General features: G+C 38.5%; 1 protein-coding gene across 4 annotated transcripts; it reads left to right on the forward strand.

Moving 5' to 3' along the window:
• Positions 1-5,231: 5,231 nt before the first annotated feature.
• On the forward strand, positions 5,232-24,285 carry LOC115739906 (sodium/hydrogen exchanger 8-like). Of its 4 annotated transcripts, none has more exons than XM_048279459.1 (24): positions 5,241-5,320; positions 5,351-5,572; positions 6,746-6,796; positions 6,957-7,048; positions 8,083-8,160; positions 8,268-8,425; positions 8,566-8,667; positions 8,739-8,856; positions 10,324-10,376; positions 10,454-10,519; positions 11,310-11,354; positions 11,859-11,911; positions 13,482-13,666; positions 15,661-15,708; positions 15,790-15,897; positions 16,474-16,705; positions 18,326-18,625; positions 21,192-21,289; positions 21,426-21,557; positions 21,635-21,853; positions 21,951-22,157; positions 22,403-22,667; positions 23,275-23,570; positions 23,827-24,285. In XM_048279459.1, exons 2-24 carry the CDS (start codon positions 5,359-5,361, stop codon positions 24,136-24,138), a joined length of 3,432 nt encoding a protein of 1,143 aa, XP_048135416.1. In that variant the 5' UTR covers positions 5,241-5,320; positions 5,351-5,358; the 3' UTR covers positions 24,139-24,285. The 4 variants fall into 4 exon arrangements, with proteins under 4 accessions (XP_030529065.1, XP_048135416.1, XP_030529064.1 ...); XM_030673204.2 differs by having other exon boundaries at positions 5,245-5,306; positions 5,337-5,572; XM_030673205.2 differs by having other exon boundaries at positions 5,232-5,572.
• Positions 24,286-24,449: the final 164 nt, after the last annotated feature.

A 24,449-nucleotide genomic window follows, 5' to 3' on the forward strand; every position in this document is an offset into this window, starting at 1 on the left:
GAAAGAAGAGGCGTTGATTACAAAGAAGTGTACGCCATTGACGAAGCATTTTTTTTTTTTTCAAATTCACGAAGCATTTCACCTGGTTCTAAAAGTCAAAAGTGTAAAAGTTTAAAAAACAAATTAATTAGATTCTAACAAAGTCTAAAAGTCAAAAGTGTAAGAAGTGCACGCCATTCACGGACCTTTCTCTTTCTCTCTCTCTCTCTCTCTCTGCCTTTTTTTTTTGCAAGAACTTTTTTAGGGTTTTCGTGGGGAAATGACAGGTTTGTTATCATAACTAAAAAAACCCTTACATCTTCAGGGTTTACGGCGACGGATGAGACCGACTCGAGCTCTCTCCACTCGTGTCAATAAGATTCTCCACAAAAACCTTAGGTTATTAGATAAAGCCATAGTTTAGCGTTTAATTATTTTAATACTCCTCACCCCGTAGGCTGAACTCTGGCCTAAGTCGAGCATGAAAATAAATAATAAGAGAGGCAAATAATGCTTAGAAGATTCGAACTCGGTACCTCATTATTTTAATACTATATGAGATTTTGTAAATAATGCTTAGTTCGTTTCGAAACAATTGATTCCTAAATAGGGATCACCGTTCTTCTCATAATCAAATGACCGATCAAACTTTTGTTTTGTACATAGAATTAGATCTTTCTATTAAAGTATAAAATCGCCAAATTTCATCATAAAAACACGTGTTGATTAATTAGTTATGTGGTTGTTTTATCATGTTATGTCGCCGTTTCTTCATGCCGGGACCGAGAACTAAGCTAGTTCAAGGTTCTCGAAATCGGGTATCGAACCAGTTCTTCCTACAAAGTAGATCTTAAACTGGTTGATTACGACCACTTTGGTTTGATTCTCGAGTTGAATTGGACTTATTGCTCAACCCTTACGGTCACCATGTCATTAATTTCAATCAGATCACATTATTTACCAAAAGAATAAAAATTCAACATATTTAGTAACTGAAGTTTGAAATTTAGAAGGGTTATTACTATGAAAAACACTAAACCGGTATATCTGTGATAAATTTATTCAAAACTATTTTTTTGACCACAAAAAATCCAAAGCTGGTACACCTATAGTAAATTTACCTCAAACTATTTTTTGACCACGAAAAATCATAAAGTGGTGTATTTGTGACAAATTTATCCTAAATTATTTCTTTTGACCATGAAATATCCCAAACTAGTACACTTGTAATAAATTTATTCTGCATTAAATTGGGTTAATATCACGAAAAACCTCAAATTGATAAATTTGTGACAAACAGAGGGCAAAAACCCCAAAATGGTATATACTTGTCAACCGCCACATATTATCCAACTTAGCAATTTGATAATTAAATTTATCGAAAACTAACAAAGAGTAAATTTTTCACATGTATACCAATTTGAGGTAAATTTATCACAAGTGTACCAGTTTAAGATTTTTTGTAGTTAAAAAAAATAATTTTGGAGAAATTTATCATAGATGTACCGGTTTAGAGTTTTATGTGGTATTAATCCAATTTAAAAAGGCCCAAGTAAGAGTGCATTTTTGTTTCACCAAAATATTTTGACGATATTGGAAAATATTTTCCATGAGAATTAATTTTAAGGAAAGTTGTTAGTTTTTCATTTGTTCGGTAATTTAGGAAAAGTGATTCTCTTCTTAGCGAAAAGAAGGTCATTCTTCCTCAATTTGAGCTTGTTATTTTCGGTCCATATGCCGAAGAGTTAGAAAACGATCCCCATTGTAATTTATTCTCTTGATGACGTCTGGCAACGAGATTTTTTGTTCCTCGGACTTGGCACCTCGTCGCTCGCGATAACGGCCCTTACTTTTGTTAATTACATGACGTAAAAGGTAATTAATATAAATAACTGCGAAGAGTTCTAATTTGACTAAAAGTTTCCCGAGCGACAGCGACCGCACCACTCACGTCCCGCCACGTGTGAAGTTTCGGGTAAGTCACATATCCGAATCTCCCCGGCACTGCACGAATTTGATTGGTCGGATCTCGCCGTCCAATGCCGTCGTGATCTACGGAAAGGGACTACTTTAATTTTTTTTAATTTTTTTGTGTGCCATGGTTAGGGCATGTGCCGAATCTTTACTTGTTTTAGACTTTAGTGATGTAAGCTTCACTCCTGATAATCTATTCTTGACCCCCACAGGCAAATGGACGTTTTATTATTCTTTTGGTTATTAAAAAAAAGTTTTTTTAACCCCATTCCTAACAAAAAAAGAAAAAAGAAATTTACATATCCAGATGAATTAATGATTGACTTATTTCCCGAAAAATAAGCATTTGAAAAATAATTTTATGAAAATGATTGGAATATTAGTTGATAAACGATTTTACAGTTCATGACTAAACATGCTTGTGCATAACAAAGATATATTTTTCGTTCATTCATCTTCACGAGCAATATGAGCTATCATTTCAAGGAAAACATATTTCAAGTTGCTCATTTTTCGCAGAATAAACGAGCCATTATCTGTAATTCTGTATTTATTGTTTTGAGCGGGACAATTACTTGGAAAATCATAAACCTATTGCAATTGTGCCAATTTAGTCCTAATTTTTTTTCCTATTGAGTCTTAAATCTTTTGCAATTATGTCAATTCAGTCCATTTGGCCCATTGAAACCAACGTGGTAATTTTTAATAATTTTCAAAAATTTTAATTATTTTTTTAATAATCTTTTGTCCTTTTCTTTTCTTATTTTAGGGTTTGGCTAGCACCATGCAGGCCACCGGCCACCTGGTAAGGGCTGTGAACCCTTGCTGCGGCCGGACGAGGGTCGCGGGCCTTGGCACAGCGGCCGGCGCGGTGCCAACCATAGGCCGAGGGACAAAGACCTTGCACGGCCCAAACCCTAAAAAAGAAAAAGAAAAAAAGATAGAAAAAACTTATTAAAAATATTTAAGAAAATTCAATTTTTTTAAGATTATTAAAAAATTATCACGTCGCCTTCGACTGCCCAAATGGGATGAATTGACACAACCGAAAAAGGTTCAGAGCTCAATCTAGCCAAAAAAAAAATAAATTAGGATTGAATTGACACAATTACAATAAGTTTAGGATTTTTTTGGTAATTCTCTCTATTTTGAACGGCCCTTCACATAAAATATAATGAAATTATAAAAATTACAAAATTTGGGACCATTTAAAAATTACCTTGTTTAACAATACATTAAAATTGGTCAGAGACCGGACATTCACTTATGGAGAGGCAGAGCAAGTGTGGAAAGTAGTAAGTACCTACTCTCACCTGTGTTCATGGCCCCACCCATTTGATGTTGAGGCGAGTTTTAATATCTCTTTTCGTTCTTTTTTTTTTTTAATACAAAAAAAATTCCTTTAAAAAGATTTAGAAATCTACAAAAGAAATACAATATAAAGGAAAACTAAAGAAGCATATATCTTTAAGGTCCTAAAAGAAAGCTAAAGAGCATCCACTAGGACGATAACATTTGAAAAAGGACGGGGTTAAGCTCGGTGGGTCTCTCCTTTCCCGCTTTTGTGGCTCCTAAAAACTAGACGCCGACTCGCGGAACTAGATTTAAGACAAATCTCCGAAGTATTTTGAGAAGATCATATACGGATATGATATTCGAAAGCGGGATGTTCAAGACGTGTTTTCTCGAATGTGATTGTGCCCGCGACGCCTGAAAACGAAGTCGGTGCATGAATGCGCGCCGTGGTATTGAATGGACGAAAATGTGGAGCCTTGGTTTTAACAGCAAATCAAGAAGAAATTGAAAAAGAGCGAAGAATCAAAATCATACTCAATACACAACTAAATTTGTCCCTTTTTTTTTTTCAACCACCCATTCAATTACTTTTAAAAAGTTCGTAAACATTATTGTAACGATCTGGTTCGACGGAGGTGGAGAGTGATCGTTAGGGCCAAAGGATCTAGATAAAGAGCTGCTCATGGCGGGACTCTAGGACGGCGAAAGAGGCATGAATGAACCAAACTGTGCATTTACAGAGGGAGAGGGATTATGAGATATATACATGTGAAAATCAAAATTAACTCGTGGAAATGCCTTTTCATGCAATAACAACATTTAGTTTTGAAAATTCAAAGCTAAGCGTCGGAGCATATCACGTGGTTCTAAAAGTAAAAGTGTAAAAGTCTCGAAAACAAATTAATTAGATTCTTAATAAAGTGGTCGTACCTTTTTCTCTCTCTCTCTCTTTTTGCAAGAACTTTTTTAGGATTTTCGTGGGAAAATGATAGATTTGTTGTCATCACTAAAAAGACCCTTATATCTTCGGGGTTTGCGACGACAGATGAGACCGACTCGAGCTCTCTCCACTCGTGTCAATAAGATTCTCCTTAAAAACCTTAGGTTATTAGATAAAGTCGTAGTTTAGCATTTTATTATCTTAATACTTCTCACCCACAGGTTGAACTCTAGCCCGAGACGAGCGTGAAAACAAGTAATAAGAGCAACAAATAAGGTTTAGAAGATTCGAACTCGGTACCTCCTTATTTTGATATCACGTGAGATTTTGTAAAATTATCACCGGTTGTTCTAAAATATTAAATTATTAAATAAAGATGCGATTTAATATTTAATTATTTTTTTCGCATAAATGGCGTGAATTCGCACAGAAAATTGATCGACCCCGATCACCGACGGCCATGATGAGGCGAGGAATTGACTTGAAGAGAGCCCTTGTGGCTCGGCGCACCAAACTTGATCGGTTGGGTTTTGTTCGCAAAGCGTCTCGAAACACCCCGATGGGCTAATATTTCGTAAGGAAAACACATTTGGATTCTACGGGGAAATTTGCATATACTACCACTCGAAAAATGGTTTAGAATTACTTACTTACTAACGGAAAAAAAAAAAAAACAGGAAGGAAAAAATTCCCGATCGAGTAACAAAATTCAGGAGAAATCACCGGACGCCACGTACCCGCGGGATGATTTTTTTTTTTTGACGGGGAGTTGTGGTCAGGCAGGCCAACGCAGCCAAAGAGCCGGAGGAGCGACGGTCGAGGACCGTCGCCTCCCGAGTCGGAAACCGCCAGCACCACGTGTCGCTGTCCCCGTCGCTGTCGTTCCCCCTTCCGCCTCTCGCTTTTCGCCTTGTTTGAAAAGTCTTCTCTAGTGGTACTGGTTGCGCCACCGTGCATGTGTACTCCACGAGATTCTCACTCCCCCCGCAAGTTGACCACCGCGCGCTCCTCATTAGCCATCGCCAGCGAGAAGAAGGAAGGAAGGAAGGAACGAAGGAGGAGAAGATAGGAGGGAGACGAATCTCCGAGCTCCGTCCGACCTCGTCCCACTGATCGGCTCTCTCTCTCTCTCTCTCTCTCTCTCTCTCTCTCTCTCTCTCTTCCTCCGAATGGCTGCTCTCGCGGAGGAGGAGGGGGAGCTGCTGCTTCCCTTCCGGATTCTGGCCGAGGCCGAGAGCAGCAGCTCCTCCAAACCGACGGACGCCGTCATCTTCGTCGGGCTCTGCCTGGTGCTCGGGATCGCTTGCCGGCATCTCGTCCGCGGCACGCGGGTGCCTTACACCGTCGCTCTCCTAGTCCTCGGCATTGCTCTCGGATCCATAGGTTCGATTTCGCCATTCCGTTTCTCCTTTTACCTTCCCCTCCCGTTGCGTTCTGGGGGCGTGGAGTTGTCGGAGTTTGTTTTTGGGTTCGGGGATTCTGTTTTTGACTGGTTTAGTGGATAGCGACGCTAGGCAGCTTTGGAAGGGGGAAAAAAAAGTCAACGCCGAGACTAGTGTTGCCACGCTTCCCGAGCTTTTGTGAATTTAAACTACTGGATTGACTATTTTTGTCTGTTGTTCCTTGAAATTGGTAAGGTTGAGCGTTCTCTTTTAAGTGATTTTTGCTGGAGATTTGGCGTCTTCAGCTAAATTGGAGAATAAGAAGCTGCAAAACATAGTTCGGGATCTGTATTCTTATTCAATGTAAAAACTTGTTAAGATTCTCAACTGTTTTCCAGTAAACTCTCTTCTGCTAATGCCAGCTGAATTTTCAGTTCATCGAATCATGCATATGTGAAATCTGAATCCAGAAAGCAAAACATCAAAGATAAAAGTTCGGTTCTATTGGAATAACTTAACGTCCTCTCTAACTATTTTTACATCTGTACATGTGATCACTGTCATGGATGTTATGGATGATGCTTTTAGATGTTTGTCCTCTCCTCTCTTTGGTTTGACTATTTTCTATGTGAGAAGAAAGCGATCGATGATATAACGGCAGGAGCGAGTTGGCATACTTAGTGCATGAACATGGGAAGGGATTAGTCTTGCGCCAGCACGTGGCTTCTATGTCGACTCTAATTAGCTCACAGATGCCAAGTGTGCTTCTCTCCGGTTATTTTCTGCTCTAAGATTGCACGCCTGGGAGGCTCTATGCATTAAAAGAAAAACCTCTGCGTGGAATGATAATATTTACTTAATATTAAGAAATAGTGTCCTCAGGCTTCTTGCGGGCGCTTCGTGATTTGATTGCTAGATTCAGATAGCTTCTAGTATTAGTTTGTCCTGTACTCTGATGACGGTGCTTAGATTTGTAGTTCTTGGACAGCCGATTTCCTATTTATGTTAGGATGGATCATCACTCTCAACTTTTGAGCAACATATTTTGCTCTGAAAATCTTCTTTAGAATTTCATGCACACTTTGTCTGGTTAATTGAATTCTTCTAATACTGCTGAAAGTGCTGATTGATCCATATAGCTACTATTATATTTCCATCTTCTACTGTTATGCAGAGTATGGTACGCATCATCACTTGGGGAAGATAGGGGATGGCATTCGTCTTTGTAAGTGCTTTTAATTTGTTGGGTTAAATCGAAACCGAATGCATTTGCGGACAGGCTTCTGAGAAACTGGTTTTTACGCCTCTAAGAGAGGTGGAATCTTCCTTTGTAGGAAATTGTTTGAGATGTAGCAGTAACATTTTGTCAAAATGTTAACTTGCAGGGGCAAGTATTGATCCTGACCTTCTCTTGGCTGTTTTCCTGCCGGCCCTTCTTTTTGAAAGTTCATTTTCAATGGAAATACATCAAATTAAGGTTTACTTCTTATTTTGCATCTTCCTGTCTATTTGAGTTAACCTTGGCATTGTAAAAAACACCTTTCCATTCTTCTTTGTCGGCTGCCCACATTTTGTGAGCAGGCGCATTGTGGTTTTGTTCCTTTCCTTTTCTTGTGCTGGGGAGATCCTGTTTGTGGACTTCATTTGAAACTAATGGCGCTTGTCTTTACCCTACTCTTGTGAAAATCATGCGGATTTCCATCTAGTTGTTATAATTAGGTGGGCGTTGACACATTCAAACTGGTACCCTTAGGCTAGCCTCATATTATGACAGTGGTGAATGTACAACTTCTCAGGGCTTATAGTTCTGGCAAAATATGAGGCAACCTGTGTCCTTTCTATGTAGGACCATAATAAATAAACTTATATGGTTGCTCATAACTGTGCTAGCCCAAGAGTTCTTGGATTTGATATTATCTTAGTTGAATATTCACCTATCAATTTGTATTAGAGTGTCACCATGGAGAGGTGAAGGTAGTGGAGAGATCGGAAGGGTGTATGTGGAGTTGTGGGGTAGTAGAGTGATGGAGGTGGTGGTATAGCAATTCAGTTGGTGGAGTCGGTCCGGTAGTTGCAACGATGATACATTGATGGAAATGGTGGTGGTATAAGAGTCCAATTGGTGGTTGTGAAGGTTTGTGGTGATGGAGTTGGTGAAAGCAGTGGTCCACTGAGAATGGAGTTTGCAGTACTATTACTGTCTTGGATCGAATGCAATCTCGAACTGCATAGGCCTTATAGGAGACCGAGCTTATAGTCTATTGATCTGTTAAATATTTGGTGAAAACGTATCTAAGATTTAGGTAACATGAGTTAAAATGTTGGCTCCTTGACCCATATTGTTGCCTCCAGTGTGGAAGAACCACTTCACAAAGGATGATCTTGTTTGTGCATGATACCTACTCTTTCTGTCGGAACTAGGTTTTATGTGATTTATTTGTCCTTCTTGCACTTTCTTGGACATCCAATATGACAGTTCTCATTTCTTTTAGTTTTGTTTCAAATGGGCAGAGGTGTATAGTGCAAATGATTTTGCTAGCCGGTCCTGGTGTTCTCATATCAACTTTCTGTCTTGGGTCTGCCCTGAAGGTATTCTGCTTGAAGCTATTCTTGCAAATCTGAAATAGCACTTGCTATGTATGTGATCACCTTTTCTGTTTCAAGCACTTAGTTTGGCTCTTTCGGTCATCATGCAGCTCACTTTCCCATACGACTGGAATTGGAAAACTTGTCTTCTGCTTGGGGGACTTCTGAGTGCTACTGATCCAGTTGCTGTAGTTGCTCTCTTGAAAGAGCTTGGTGCTAGCAAAAAACTAAGTACCATTATTGAGGGAGAGTCCTTGATGAATGATGGGTATATACTTCAATTTATAAATCTACGAGCATATTGTGTTTATTATGCTAGTGAATAATAGCAAGCAAGTTTTTAGATGGACTCAAGCTTTTTATTCTTTTGATATATTGCTAATTCACTTTGTTCTGCATCATGTTCAGAACAGCAATCGTGGTTTATCAGCTATTTTTTAAGATGGTTCTTGGCAAGAGTTATGACTGGGCAGCCATAATAAAGTTCCTAACTGAAGTCTCACTTGGCGCGTAGGTATCTCATTAGCATTGACAACTGCAACTCTATTTTTCTTGGTTATCTGACTCTTTCTCCCATTTAGTGTATGCATAGGTCTTGCCTTTGGAATAATTTCTGTGTTATGGCTCGGGTTTATTTTCAACGATACAGTGATAGAAATTACTTTGACGCTGGCTGTGAGCTACATCGCTTACTTCACGGTATGTACCACACCCTTAACAATTTTCTCAAACTATCAACTATCGATTGCCGAAACAGTTGTGGTGGCTTTCTATAAATATATGCTGGTATTATTTTATGGTCTTCTTTATCAGGACTTCCACTAATGTGTGGCTAACGTATTACTGGACTGCTTGAGACACTATTTTCCTCTTTCCTTACTGCTTTATGTTCTTTAAACCCAGTCTTCCTGGGTCTCTTGCTATACATTTAAGGTTGTTTATCGGGGTGTGTGTCTCTGAGTATGTGTGAATAGATACTAAGATAATCCTTACATTTAGCTGGGCTGAAAAGCCTTCACAAATGGAGGGAGCAGGGATTAGTGTTCCTGAACAGAGAGCTTTGTTGTTGCATTTCACAAACACTTGATATCTGCAAGTTGTTGCATATTCAGTACAATTATGTGTCGTTTGTCTTGTATAATGAATCAGCATAGCAGTGGCCTGAGACTGGTAAATCTGAGCATTGTCTTTGTGGTTGGCCATGCTCGGCAGGGCTTGAAATGCAAATGGGTGTGCTTGGGAGAGTGCTTTATGTCGAAAATTTTGGCCAGAATATTTATATGTGCCTGTTGAAATGGTTGGACAGGGATCAAAGTTAGGCCTGACCTTGGGCCCAGCCAGGCCCGCCCCGCTATTTGATCAGTTCTCATATTGTTAGGAAAGTAAATATTCTATACGCCAAGGAAGAACTTATATTCAATTGATCCATTCTCATCTTAAGCTGTTGCAACGACGATAAGTTGCTTTAGCACAGGGTTGGGACCTATATTCTATGTTTATTTGTTTTCCTCTTATCTCACGTTATATATATTCTATAGTTCGTGCAATTATCTCACCTGGTTTTATGGAACTTATAAATATATTGTCATCTGGTAAGAATTAAATCTTCAGGTCTTCCTTGTATGATCATATCTTGGTACACACCTTCAGTTAATAACCATTCTTGAAGTCGAAATTGTGGATATTAGGATTTGTAGTCTACTTAAAAAGCCACATGAGTATGTATTTCGCTTATTTTCCATATAATTGCTTTACTATAGGTGTATTTGTTAGATAATTTTGATTTACGGTAGTCGGCAGGTGACATCAATCACCTATGCCTGGTGCTCAGCTTGATAACTTTCTTTGTAGGAGTAAACTTTGAAAATATCTGTTGGAAATTGCAAGAGGGCTCATTGTTGTGGGTTATAGCTTAAGACTGGTCAGGCTGTAGGGGTTGAAATCTTCTGAAAGCTAGAAATTTCTGGTGGGGTTTCTTTTTCATCTGTCAATAAGGAAGTTTTCCTTGTTTGTTCATGTGCATCAACTTTTAATTTTCTATAGTTCAAATTATCTCCAATGTCTCGATGAGCCAAATGAATGAATATGGAAATCATTAGTCAAGCAATTTTCCAAGATCTTCATGCTATGCAAAGAAAACTGACAAAATTCTGTTGTTTTTATTAGGCTCAAGAGGGTGCTGATGTTTCTGGTGTTTTGACAGTGATGACTCTAGGAATGTAAGTCAAATTGCCATGGCAAAGTTTCTTTCTTACGACTATAGCTAAACATCTCTTTTGATGATGGACTTTGGCAGGTTCTACGCTGCAGTTGCTAAAACCGCCTTCAAGGGTGACGGTCAAGAAAGTTTACATCACTTTTGGTGAGCCTTTAAGAATTGTTTTGTTTGAGCCGCTTCATCTTAATGGAGTTTAATGTTCTTGTGGTAGTTGAAACTGTATCTACTCTTTTAGAAGATATTGCTATGGGTTAAAGTGGCATCAGATGTAATACCAAGTGCACTCTTGCATAGTCATGCATGGATTCTTTCTTGTGGAAACAGTATATTTGAGAGCTTGACTAGGTGGAATTGGCAGTGGGAGTAGAGTGACTGTAATCTATGATTATTCAATCCTGCACAAAAGTAACCAAAGCCTATCGATTTTCTAGCCTCTATTTTCAACCAACGTAAAGATCAGGAGATAGTTGCAAAAATTAAAAAGGTTGGGAGATTGCAAGTAATGGAGTATTTAGAAGGTATCTAGGTTTTCCCTTAACTGGTGATAGCAAGTTTGATTGTTGCCAAAATCGATTTTGTTGGCTAAAAGAGTACAGTAATTTGCTTCCAAAACATAGTTAGAGTACTGCTGTACTCACTTTTAGAGTTTGCGCTATTAAATTCAACCTGGGAAGTTTGGAACACAGAGATTAGTTGTTATCTTCCCTAAAATCAGGGCATTCTTCCTAATCAACTGTTCATAGTGTGTATCCTATCAAAGGAAAATTTCATTGGTATCGCATTTAGGTTATATAGATACAGTCATGCTGCATTTAAAAGAGTGATGTGACTAGTAAACACCTTATTAATCTGAGGTCTGGTGTTTTCGTAAGAGTATGTATTGTGATTTATTTGTTGATCTTCCTTTGACATTAATGCTGCCTTTACCATCCAGGGAAATGGTTGCTTACATTGCCAATACATTGATTTTTATCTTAAGGTAAGTCCTTGTTTTGCTTTCCAGTGTCTGTTCTTGCGTATTGGCAGTACAAAATGAAATTGGCACTCTTATTGCATGTCCCTTGTGCATGCCCTGCATAAGGTCATCCTTACGATAAGCAACAATGATGGTAGAAGAATCTGCAACTGAAGGTGTTACTGGTCGTGAACTCCTCGAAAATGCTACTAGCTAGTTTTCCTTGTATGATGTAACACAAACATTAATAAATGGAATATATGAAGAAAGCATCCTACATGGCCTGGAAAGAACTTGCTTAACATCAAACTAGTCCATTTAGCTGGTTAACCGTGTGCCTGTCAGCCATCCGGTATGGCCATCGCCACAGTTTTAAAAAAATTGAACTCCAAATAGAGCTGTAAGTTGAAAAGTAAAATGCAAAAAGCGCCATGTTAAAGACTCTAAAGTTGTAGCACAACTGACCTACTTTCCATCTCAATGATGTTGACAATGTTAGTGACTATTTATTTATATTTTGCTCTGCAGTGGAGTCGTAATTGCTGAAGGGGTTCTCAGTGATGCAGATATTTTTGAACATGGTACCTGTTGCATCTATTCCTGTTATTTTTGGTACTATACTTGAAGTGTATCTGTCTTCTTGAATCAGTATAATATAAGATGGTAGGAGTTGAGTTTTCTTTGTTTTAGTCTCATGCTTTTTTGAGTTCTTCCACTCTTCACTTTTTTAGTTATTCCTTTTCATTCTCTCTGGGCATGGAGTTATCATTTAGGCGAACGGATCATGTTAACCCCCACAGTAATGTGGAAGCTGATAAAGAAAAGTTGTAGCTCCACAGAAGCTCTTCACTAGCATGTAACTGCATTGCGCCACTAAAAAGCTTTATACTGACTTTGGTTTCAGATCCAACTCCTGTTTCTTTCACTAGCCCTAACGGCGAGTTGTGAGGTGGCTGAATTATCTAGTTAACATCTTACCTGATTTATAAAATAGCTGGAACTGCTATTTTATTCATTAACCCCTAGATTGGATGAAACCTATCCACCTAAATTCCTAATGACCCCATCGTCAATGAAAAACCTATTTTTCTTCCCTCCTTTTCATTTTCTCTTGATGACCCCATTTTCAATGAAAACTTATTTTGCTTCTCTCCTCCTCATTTTCTTGCCTTTCAGCTTCTTAAGCCCCCCCTTTTTTTTACTGATCACTTAATGTGATCCTATCCTGAAACTAATGATGAACTACTTCTAGAAACCACCCAATCCTCCAGCTTGTTGCATATGCTCACCTCCCGCATGCAGTCTTGAACCTGTTGCTCGAATCCTTTCCACAAGGTTTCTGAGCATTGTTGATGTCCCCTTCAACAGGATGAAAATTCAGTAACGAGTCCCGAGAAGAACGTTACTCTCCACACCTCTGCTTGGCGGTTAATTAAACAAAGTCTTTTTAACCTGCCAAGTAAGGTCATTATACCCTGAGGAATATCAGGCATTCAGCCACTCACTCCTCTACGAGATGCAAGAAAATACCTCTCTGTACTGATATTCAAGAATATATGGTTCAGCTGCTTTATTTATAAAACTTGTTAAAAGTGTTTCTACTGACAACAATTTTATGCTCCAACACAATTCGAGCTCACACTCAATACTTAAAGACATGCTTGGAGGCGTGGGGAATAGGGACCTTTGTCAAATTTACTGATACAACAGACAGGCAAGCTGTCTTAAAACAGAATGGAATGAACATATATGCTGAAAACCCTTGAGTAGTCATAGGTTCAAAGTAGGACATTATAATCTAATAGGAAAAAGCCATTAATATCTCCTGATATCTGATAAATTTAAAAGTGAAGAGAACTAAATGGAATTCAAATATGGAAAATTATTTGGGCCTACAGCAATTAGCCAGTTTGAAGTGTGGATTTAAGTAAACTTCACAATACAATATTTTCAGGAAGAGATGCTGATTGGATATAAAGAATAATTTTGTAGATGCCATTTTATTAGACCTTCTTTTTGCTTCTTTTCTTATGTATAGAATATTCTGATTATTGTAGCTAAGGCCTTTTTTTATTTTATTTTATTTTTTTGGTGGAACCTTGTCCACGTCAAGGGATCTGATTGGATTCTTTTTCCTTTCCTCGCTTTCAGGAACTTCATGGGAATACCTCATTCTTCTTTATGTTTTTGTACAAGCATCACGTCTTGTAGTTGTCACAGTCTTATATCCATTTCTGCGTTACTTTGGCTATGGTTTGGACTGGAAAGAAGCCACTATCCTCACTTGGTCTGGCTTGCGTGGGGCTGTTGCCTTGTCTCTCTCCCTTTCAGTTAAGGCAAGTATTCATTACTCAATCTTTCACAAATAATCCTGCTTCCATAGGTGGCATAGTCACACTTCAAACATGAATGTTTGTACTCATGTTTTTCCCAACAGAGGTTCTTCTTCGGTGCCAATTAAACCATTCCGTCTGATTTTCTGGTCTAATTATGCTCTCATGTCAGTTTCAATAAACTATCAGATAAAAATGTGAAACACTATTTGGACCTCTAGTGTTGTATTCTTGTATAAGCACTTCTAGTTGTACCCCATGTTGCACATTACCTCATAGGACTTCTATTTGTCTCTTCCTGTTAGAAAGGAAACCTAACCACCTAGGGCATCTCGGTCTTATGTCATAACACTCAACTAACTACAGTCCTATGTGGAAGTAGGATGCAATGTATTCCGAAATATTTTACTCAAACTTGTTTACTAAGTGATGTACTGGGGATTTCGACATGCTCCACTACATTGTATAGAGATGTGTATAATAAGGTACTAACCAAGTACCATCACATAGAGTGACTCATTGACTTTGTAAAGAACTCGAGTTGCTTTTCAGCAACAGTCGAATTAGTTTGCCAGACAGCTGTAGCATGACATTTCCGATCTGTAGTCTTAAACAGTTAGCATTTTTGGTTTTAATTCTCTTTTTCCATCTCTTTCCCATATCACACAATACCTCTGTCACAACTCGGGGGATGAGAGTCCAGTTAAATCATTTATTAACCAAATGATTATGCTCACTGTTGTAATGTAAGTAGGCCTTTTCTACTTGACCGGGTCTAAACTAAACTTAACTAACCAGTTAGATGAGTAACGTACAGGGGCCATATCATCCTGCTGAATGAATGACTACGTACTCCTGTTGAAAGAACTAAAATCCTTCCGCTGACTGTCATCAACTAGAGAAGTTTTGTTCAGCATTGCAGCACTACCGTTGCAATCAATTTCGCATCACTGCCCACTTTTTATCACTCTGCCATTACCACGGAAATGTCACTGAGGCCAGGGTCTAACCACCAGAACTTCCATCGTCATAGTCAGGACCAGCACTACAGTTGCTGCATTATCCTCAGCCTCACCAGCACGGGCGGAAGCACCAAATACCAGCCATGCCAACTCCAAGATCTTCAGCTTTGCCAACATTACCTCTATCCATTCCTACCCTGGTTACAGCTCATTTTTTTCTGCATTACCTTATTAGCACCTGCTCTGGCCACACTGACACCAGCAGTACTGGCACTAATAGGGGGGTAAAGGAGGTAGCATTGTTGATAGTGGTCAAAAATAAAAACGTTGATTCAGAGACAGTGGTGTGCTGTCTGATGCAAGTTGCTATTGATGTCAAATAATTGGTTCAAGATGGAGGCGGAGTGACAGGGTAGTTATCCAAATTAGGGGGACAAACGTAGTTCATGTGTGGGTGGCAGCTTTATGTGGATGAATGCACAGGGTTCACTTGGGTAAGCATAAAAGTTGTCCTCAGGGTGGCACTGGGGATCAGGCACACCTCCAGGGATCAATCCCTGGAAGGTGCGCCGGACCTGTTCTGCTCCATAAATCTTACCAATAAAAAAATGCTCAAGTGCCACCTGGAGTTTGCCAAGAGAATAGTAAACATGGAGTCATAGATTGTTTTCCAAATAATTAATTGGATAATGGCCTAAAGATTACTCAACGCTGCACCTGCAGTTGACACTTGATAAATTTATCAAGGTCCACAAAATGCAATCAACTTAGCGTAAAGTTGAATTGGGGCCTTGATTACTTGAATTGATTGTCTTGTATCTTTTAAAAGATAAATATGCGACATTAGGCTGTTATATGGTAGATATAAACATCTGAAATTGTAGTGTCTCAAGTGGAATTCAAGGAAAAGCTCCATTATCCCACATATGCAAAATTTGTTTTATTTTGTTCTTGATCCTCACAATTTGTCTATTTTGTAAGTTATAATGCCCTTCTCCTGTTCACAACTTTTCTTCTTTTCTGGTTATTTTATAGGGTTCGAGTGGCATCTCGGCATCTCTCAGTACTCAAACAGGGACTCTGGTATGTTACATCAGAAAGATGCGATTAATTGATGAATTCTGAAAAACATGGATATGAACTTTGAGATTTTACTTCTTGCAGTTTGTCTTTTTCACTGGTGGAATTGTCTTCTTAACGCTTATTATAAATGGGTCAACAACACAGTTTGTTTTGCATCTTCTTGGCATGGACAAGCTATCATCGGCTAAGGTGAATTTTAAATTTAGTCTCACCAGTTTATTATCGTGAGGCCAAAAACAAAAGGAACATAGTATCTTAGTCTCTTTTTATTTTCATTTTTTTTATTTTGTCATTTCAACCAATAAGGACTATGGTTATTGTTTGAAATTTGAGATAACTTTATCGAGCATATGATACCATAATGAATTGACAGTTGGTGGAGATTCCTTCTCCTACTTTTTCTTTTCTTGATAGTTTTCCCATTCAATTAATTTTCAACTATTATGTTTTGATTTTCCCCGGCTTTTGGGTGAAAAATGGGAAAATGATGTTCTTAGAGCTGATAATCTACTTGAATCAATGCATAGTGATGACATCTAAAGCAAAATGGACAGCCTTTCAGTCTACTTTTACAAACAGAGATATTGTCTTTAAGATGGAAGAAATGGTCCCCTGGCATAGATAAGAGATGGCAACAGACCGTAGCTTTAGCTGACCATGGAATTTCTATTAACTGTCAAGTAAATTTCACCTTTCTATTCAACAAAGCTGAAAAGTCTGTTGTTCCATTATGGTGTACATATTTTACTCTGGTATCTGTGACAGAGACGCATATTGGAGTACACAAAGTATGAAATGCTGAACAAAGCTTTGGAGGCTTTTGGTGATCTTGGAGATGATGAGGAACTAGGACCTGCTGACTGGCCTACTGTGAAAAGATATATTGCAAGCCTAAGTAATTTGGAAGGGGAACAAGTGCACCCTCATAATGCGTCTGAAAGTGATGCAGATCTTGACCCTATGAATTTGAAAGACATACGAATTCGTCTTCTGAATGGTATATTTTTCATTTAACGCATTTACTTTTTGCTGCAGCCACCTGAGTCTCACCATTGCATGCCATTATTAATTTTAGACTTAAGAGAGGCAAAATCGCCTTATGTATCGGCAATCACTGTTGCTTGTTAAGCTTGTTATGCTTTACATTTCTTTCATTAAAACATGGATAGGATGGTTTGGACCAAAGAAGAGACTTGTCTGGTTGGCATTAAATAAACTGAGAGAAAATTCTAACAGTTGAACTAGGAGCATGCTGCATCGACCAAAAAAAATAAAAATAAATAAATAATGGTGCATGCTGCATCAATAAAATTTCCATAGGTGAGATTGAGGGAGCCAAACAGAATGTTCGCTACACGAGATCTTCGAAATGAGTCAACTGGGTACTATACTGTCACAGACTCTCCTCTTTTTTCAACGCAACAACAGCCAAAAAATGGTCGAGGGGATTGGAAATGAAACTCTCTCTTCCTTCAGTAACTCTTACATTTCATGCCAAAGCTCTTTCCCACAGAACCTGCTGCCCGCAACTTCTAACAGTGACAAAGTTCTGACCCACATAGCTTTAATGCTAGGGCAAACCAAAAGCGGATGATCTGCTTTCTTTGTTCACCTTTTACTGTGAAAATATCTGCTGACGACTTTTTCAGCTTTCACCTCTTCGACAGATGGTTTTGATGCTGCAAAGGTCGACATATTTATCCAGTGAAGCCGTTAGAGACAACCCTGTTTAATATGCCTTAGATAGTGATCAGTAAACTTTTATTGCAAGGGCGGAGTATGCATTATGCTTAGTTTATATAGTATTGACAGAACTGGGAAGGTTTGGCTGGTTCAATAGGTTGAACCTGAAAATGGTTGGTGGTCCAGTTTCTTCTTAAATTAATAATTGCGTTCTGGTCAAAACTGGTCAAACTGATGAATTGGTCAATTTAATTTGAGCAGATCTTGACCATTTCAAAAGGGTAAATTTGGATTTTTTTTTTGTAGGAATTTGAACCCCAATTTCTTGAAATTTTGGACACGCCTCAACCACTGCAGCAAATACAATCTATCTTATTACATGCCAGCATTTAGTTATAGTAAGTTAACGAGCTTCACATCCATAAAACATAAAAGCTTCAGGAGGAATGTTCAACATGTCACCTTGAGGAGTGAAGGACTTCATCTTGCCATTTTGCTGGGCAAGATTCGTGTTAATATCTGCATGAATTTATTTATGTATACTAATATTTATCTGGCGACATTACAATTTTTTTTTTAAAACAGGAATGTTAAAGTAATTTGGTGAGAACTTTTTATTAATTGGCATGTCATCTTTGTAATAGCGCTTTCGTTTAATAAAGATTGTTGTCCATAGGCATCCTAAGCACGGTCACTGATGAGTACTTTTCTTTTTGATTTAATTTCTCAAACTGTAGACTTTCTACCTTAATGTATGCTTCAACTCTAGTTGAAAATTCTGGTGTACTTTGGTTGTATATTTTGCTCGTTTTAGCTTGGCAATTATTTGTTAGCACTAGTGTTGCATAGATTGTTCTAATGCAATACACTTGACAGCTGTTTTGGAACTGAGATGTTGATGTTTCCAGTATTGCTAAACAATTCTTAATTTCAGGTGTCCAAGCTGCTTACTGGGGTATGTTGGATGAAGGAAGGATCAAACAAACTACTGCAAACATTTTGATGCAGTCAGTGGACGAAGCAATTGATATGGTCTCTCACGAGCCTCTGTGTGATTGGAAAGGCTTAAAGTCCCATGTTCATTTCCCAAATTACTACAGGTTTCTTCAAAGCATCTGTCCTCCAAAATTGGTTACCTACTTCACCGTGGAAAGGTTGGAGTCTGCATGTTATATTTGTGCAGCCTTTCTTCGTGCCCATAGAATTGCGCGTCGTCAACTACACGACTTTATAGGTATAACATATATGGGAAATGCTCAACTTTTGGCTGAGAAATGGTTCTCTTTCTCTTGTCCATTTCCTGCATATTGTAGAAAGTCTCTGCATCATAGCAAGTAATCTTTTATTTTAGGCCGTATACAACTGTCCAGCCCATTTTCTTATCCACTGTTGAACAGCTGAAGAGCTAAATTTCAAGTTTAATAATTTTAATCAGTCCTTAGGCTTCGAAGTGCTAATGATTAGTTAATGAAATATCGAAACTGATGGCTTATTTTTCTTAAAGAAGCCCTGAAAGTTTTTTAATTTGGAGAACTTGTGAGAGCAATAAATTTTTATTCTTTGATGCACGTGGTCATCCTAGTGCTTTTTCGAAATTTGATAAGTTCACCCGAGCTTATCGTATCAATGAAAACTTACTTTAGTGAGTCATGATCAGAAACAAGTATTACTATATTTAGTGCTTGGAAGTTGGCCTAAGATACCACTTGACTACTACAACAACCAACCAAAAAATAATACACTAGTCTTACTCTGTGCATGATAATAAACTATGACAATCTGTGAATGATTGTAATCATTAAAATGGAAAGTATCTTTAATCCTTTAATTCTATCGAGTTAATTAAAGACAAGGGAAAAATAACTGAATGGGGATTGGAACCTCGACTAAATATGAAAAATTATATATAGTAGTGACTACCATACTGGGGATGAGATCCAGCATTGGTAAGACAGAAAGGGAAATGCCTGCATCATTGTTTAATACCATTCTGTTTTAATGCAGATTATTATCAGGATTGAGGTCATGGGGAGAGAAGGCTCTTTTCTTTTTTTTTTTTTTTTTTTGGGGGGGGGGAGGGGTGGGGGGTGGGGGGGTGTCGGGGTAGGGGTAGGGGTGGACTTCAAGTAAGATGAATATAGAAAAATTAAACAATTAGATGCATGACATTCAAACTTTTATGAAAAGAAAGGTGAGCTTTTGCTATAAGTTTTTGTTTCTGTGTCTGTGTTCTCTAGAGGGACAATCAGTCTAGGTCCTTTTCTCTGCTGATGTATGCTTTTTGCTACTGATATGAGTTAGTAGATGAAAATGAACATGATTGAATGTAAACTTGAATAATGTGTGAAAAAATTGGGATTCAAGAGCTCTCTTATTAGGTTCAAGACAGTATATGTAGTGGGATGCATTAAGAGATTATAATGAGAATGCAAGACTAGGAAATACCAATGGGGTTATAAAAAGGATGGAGAGAGGTAGAGATGCCATTTTCATTATACCAGCGGAACTGATGAAATGGAATTTCATACAGTATGTCATGCAGGATGCTTCCTAAACTTAAAGACAAGTGCAATTGGAGTGCAAAGAAGGCAATTGTATTTTACTGATCAGATTGTTGAGCAGTAAGGACCAACATGAGCACAAATGAGTGTACCAAAAATGATCGAAATTGATTGATATATAGGCATTTTAAAGAATAAATAGAGCTCCAAATGAATATGTGCACGAAAGAAAGACGCCAAAGAAAAGTTGGTTTTGCACAATCTGAATGAGATGTCTTCCCTGAGGTAGTCTGGAAGGTTACGTAGTGCATGGTTGACTCCGACACGCGGACAAAAAAGAGAAGCGGAATGTCCCTTGTTAGGAATGTGGTATGATAGGGCTAAGCTTCTTTTGGTTGTCTAGTTGGAATAAGAAACAGATTGTAAAGTTATGTCGAAGACAATATAGATAATGTACACTTAAATCATGAATTAGTCATTAAGATGCATGCCCACATAAAGATTTTGAGATTTATTTCCAAACATGAATTATCATAAAGAACATATCAGGTGAAAGTAACATGCCTAGTTGGCCCTGGAAAAGCTTGGAACTGCAACTCAAACTGCAAGGGAACCTATATCGGAACATGGGGAACACTTATTTTGGTGTTCCAAATCTCTAATGTAACAGTAAAATAGAAAGTTCAATCGGTTAGTATTGATAGAGAAACGTGGTATTTTGGTTATTGATTTATAGAGAAATGGGATATTTTAGTAACCCCTCAGCCCGACAAGTGACAATGATCCTTTGGATGCTGAACGAGGATATGAAACTTCATGAAGGGGACTCAAGCTAAAGAAGTACGTGGAGACTCAAAAAGGTTGAACAAAAACTTCATGGAACGTCCATTAGTAGCTAGATCTTGTAGAAAAGTTATGGTACTAAATGATGCACAATGATGCAAAAGCATCAATAAGTCAATGTGACCAGTAGAAACGGGGTTTGTTTTTATAAGTTATCATGCAATACGTTCTTCAACTTGTCCTATACTTCAATTTGATCCTATAAAGATATTTATTTGGGAAAAGTGGATTGCCACTGTGGAGGTCAAACACAGCAGAAAGCATTCATAACCGTAATGCAGCATATTGATTTGATGACTACCGGATGCTCTCCTTACTCTCCATATACTAAAAACCTGGCTAAGAACGTGTTACTCTTTCTGTTGGCACTGCTTCCTAGACATATTGGTCTAATAGATCTGTTCATGGGGTTTTCCTTCAGAAAGAGTTCTAATTTCTTTGGTCTCTATCCATTAGGTGATAGTGATGTGGCTTCTACTGTCATCAATGAAAGCGAGGCAGAAGGAGAAGAAGCCAAAAATTTTCTGGAAGACGTCCGTGTAACATTTCCTCAGGTTAATAAGTGTGAATCTTTTGCTCTTCTGTCTTTTAACATTCCCTTACTAGTCAAACATATTGGATGCGTATGCATTGACTGCTGATGTGATAGTCTTTATTTCTGATTGATTTTCCTATTGGAAACTGTACCAGGTTCTCCGTGTGGTTAAAACGAGACAGGTCACTTATTCTGTTCTGAATCATTTGATTGATTATGTCAAAAATCTTGAGAAGGTTGGGATATTGGAAGAGAAAGAGATGCTTCATCTCCATGATGCAGTGCAGGTACATTTGAGTGGTCTTCCATTAGCTGTGACATTTGATACTCCGTAGCTCACAAGAGTATGTAACTTTTAACACAGACCGACTTGAAGAGACTTCTGAGAAATCCTCCTTTAGTTAAGATGCCCAAAATAAGTGATCTAGTTAGTGTGCATCCCTTGCTGGGTGCTCTTCCTTCTGCGGTCAGTGAACCCCTCAGAGGCACAACCAAGGAGACAATGAAACTACGTGGTGTGATGCTATACAGAGAGGGCTCCAAGCCAAATGGTATTTGGCTCATATCTAATGGGATAGTCAAGGTAAGTTTATAGAGCATGGGGAAGATGGATTTTCCCACTTATTCAGTTGAAGATCTATTTCTTTTGTTCTAATAGCTTTTTTGTGGATCTTTGGCAGTGGAGTAGCAAGAGCATAAGAAACAAGCACTCATTGCATCCAACTTTTACATATGGGAGTACACTGGGCCTGTATGAAGTGTTGAGTGGGAAACCATGTACCTGTGACATGATCACAGATTCTGTTGTTCTTTGTTTCTTTCTGGAGTCTGAAAAGATACTTTCAGTGCTTCAGTCAGATCCTTCGGTAGAAGATTTCCTCTGGCAGGTATGACTACTATGTATATCCTTTAGTGAGCTTGCAGAGGCATATATCTGATATCTGTTCTAAGGACTTAATGTCTGCATCAAGATCTCTGTCATCGATTAACGGACATCTTTTCATTGCCAAAAGGATATCGCTTTTTTCTGGATGACGGTTTGCTTATTTTACTATTTGGTAATAATCCATGAATTTTATTTAATTCTTCATCGAATGATCACGGATGTATTGCTGAGTATATTTACTTGCAGGAAAGTGCTCTCATTCTTGCGAAGCTCTTTCTTCCTCAAGTATTTGAGAAAATGGCAATGCAAGAACTGAGAGCTCTTGTTGCCGAAAGGTCAGAAATGACTATATACATTAGAGGAGAAACTATAGAAGTACCCCAACATTCCATTGGATTTTTGTTAGAAGGATTTATAAAAACACAAGGTGTTGAGGAAGAACTGATTACATCGCCAGCGGCGCTATGGCCTTTGCATGGGAATTCTAGTTTCCAAAGTCCAGATACATCAGGTAACCTAATCTATTATCTGTTGGGAAGCGTGTCAACAGATCATTATACTCATTTTTGATTCATTCCGGCATCTTTTGAGCAGAATACTGAAGCCCTTGACTCTTGCAATTTCTTCTTCAGTACTTCAGCTATGCAAACTTTCTACTGCTGTTTGCAGATTCATGTACTGTAACTCTTCAATAGAGAGAACCTTAGCTATGAGGTAGCAGTAGCCTAGCCAACATCTTTCTTTTCACAAGAAAGTGATACTTTTTTTAGCTAGATACTGTAAAGAAGATTTAAAAGGCTCAGTTAGTTTCTATAACCACAAATCAGTTAGGAACAACGATGTGCTCCCCTGAGCTTACAAATCAGTTAGGAACAACGATGTGCTCCCCTGAGCTTACCGAGCTGTTTTGTAGGAGAAGCCAAGTCATGAATTTGTTTCCGTTGATTTTTGGACATAATATATTAATTATGCTTCTGTAAATGGTGTGCTACAATGTTATTGACTGCTAAATTAGTGAGCCCATTGCAAACCAAAGATATGGTTAGTGTATCATGGAGAGAAGTACTAACATGAAGTGTTTTGCAACTAAAGCTTTTATTTACGCTAATGGGAAACAGGTATTAGGACTGTCAGTTTCTCCCATCAAGGATCCTGGTATCTCGTGGAGACTAGAGCTAGGGTTATTATTTTTGATGTTGCGGCATTTGAAGCCGACAGCGCTCTTCAAAGATCGTCTTCATTGGTTCCTCATTCGGTAGATCAGCCCCTCAGAACCCACGGTCGGGAACATGGCGGTCTTATGAGCTGGCCAGAACATTTCTACAAGGCTAGGCAACATAGACACGGCCATGATTATCAACAAGCAAACAGTATGTCTGCCAGAGCAATGCAGCTGAGCGTCTATGGCAGTATGGTACAGTTGATTTCTTTTCACCTATCTTATAGTTGCATAGTCCTGGATACTATTGACTGGGAAAGTTCTTGATAGCGAAAGCTTTTAGGATGCTGGTATATCGAAGTCTGTGTCACAGGGTCTGGATTTCCTTTTCTCTTTTATCCTCTGCATGGAGTTCTAATGCTGAGTTAATTGCAAACTCTTTTAACTTAGTCTCAGCTGTGTGTCTGCACTCGGCAGTCAGCTCTAATTATACCTTCTCTGAATTCACAAGGTGGACGTTCGTCTCCGAAATCGAAGCTTCTTCAGAGCAAGCCGGCCAAAGACTTCACATAGCCAGTCGTATCCAAGGGTTCCTTTGAACCACGATCGACCACTTATCTCAGTCAGATCTGAAGGGGCTGCTACTGCAGGGGAGAGCCTTGAGGTAAGGAAGTTCATTAGACCAGTTCCTCCACCTCAGCTTCAGAGTACAGACACGTTGGGAACTCATGCCGATGACTCCAGTGATGATGAATACGGAGCTGAAGAAGTCATTGTGAGAATCGATTCGCCCAGTCGACTTTCATTTCGCCATGCTTCTTGAAAGAGAAAAGGAAGTTTCCTTTAAACATCGTAGTCAATGTTCGTTAACAATTATTGCTTTCATTGTCTAGTGCATGTAAATTCCATGTCCCTGACAGTCCTCTTACGAATGCTTCATTGTAAGAAAGATAGCGATGAACGATAAAAAGAAAATAAAAAAATCAAGGGAATGAAGAAATAAGACATTCGAGGAGATATGAGTGGCAAGTCAAAGCATTTTTAACTCTATAGCTGTCCTTTTTGTTAGTACTATTGATTCTTCGCGTTCCCTCCTGGTTCATCTTTCATTTGATGAAGCAGTTTACTAACTTG

The sequence above is a fragment of the Rhodamnia argentea genome, chromosome 5 (assembly GCF_020921035.1).
Source record: "Rhodamnia argentea isolate NSW1041297 chromosome 5, ASM2092103v1, whole genome shotgun sequence".
Lineage (NCBI taxonomy): Eukaryota > Viridiplantae > Streptophyta > Magnoliopsida > Myrtales > Myrtaceae > Rhodamnia > Rhodamnia argentea.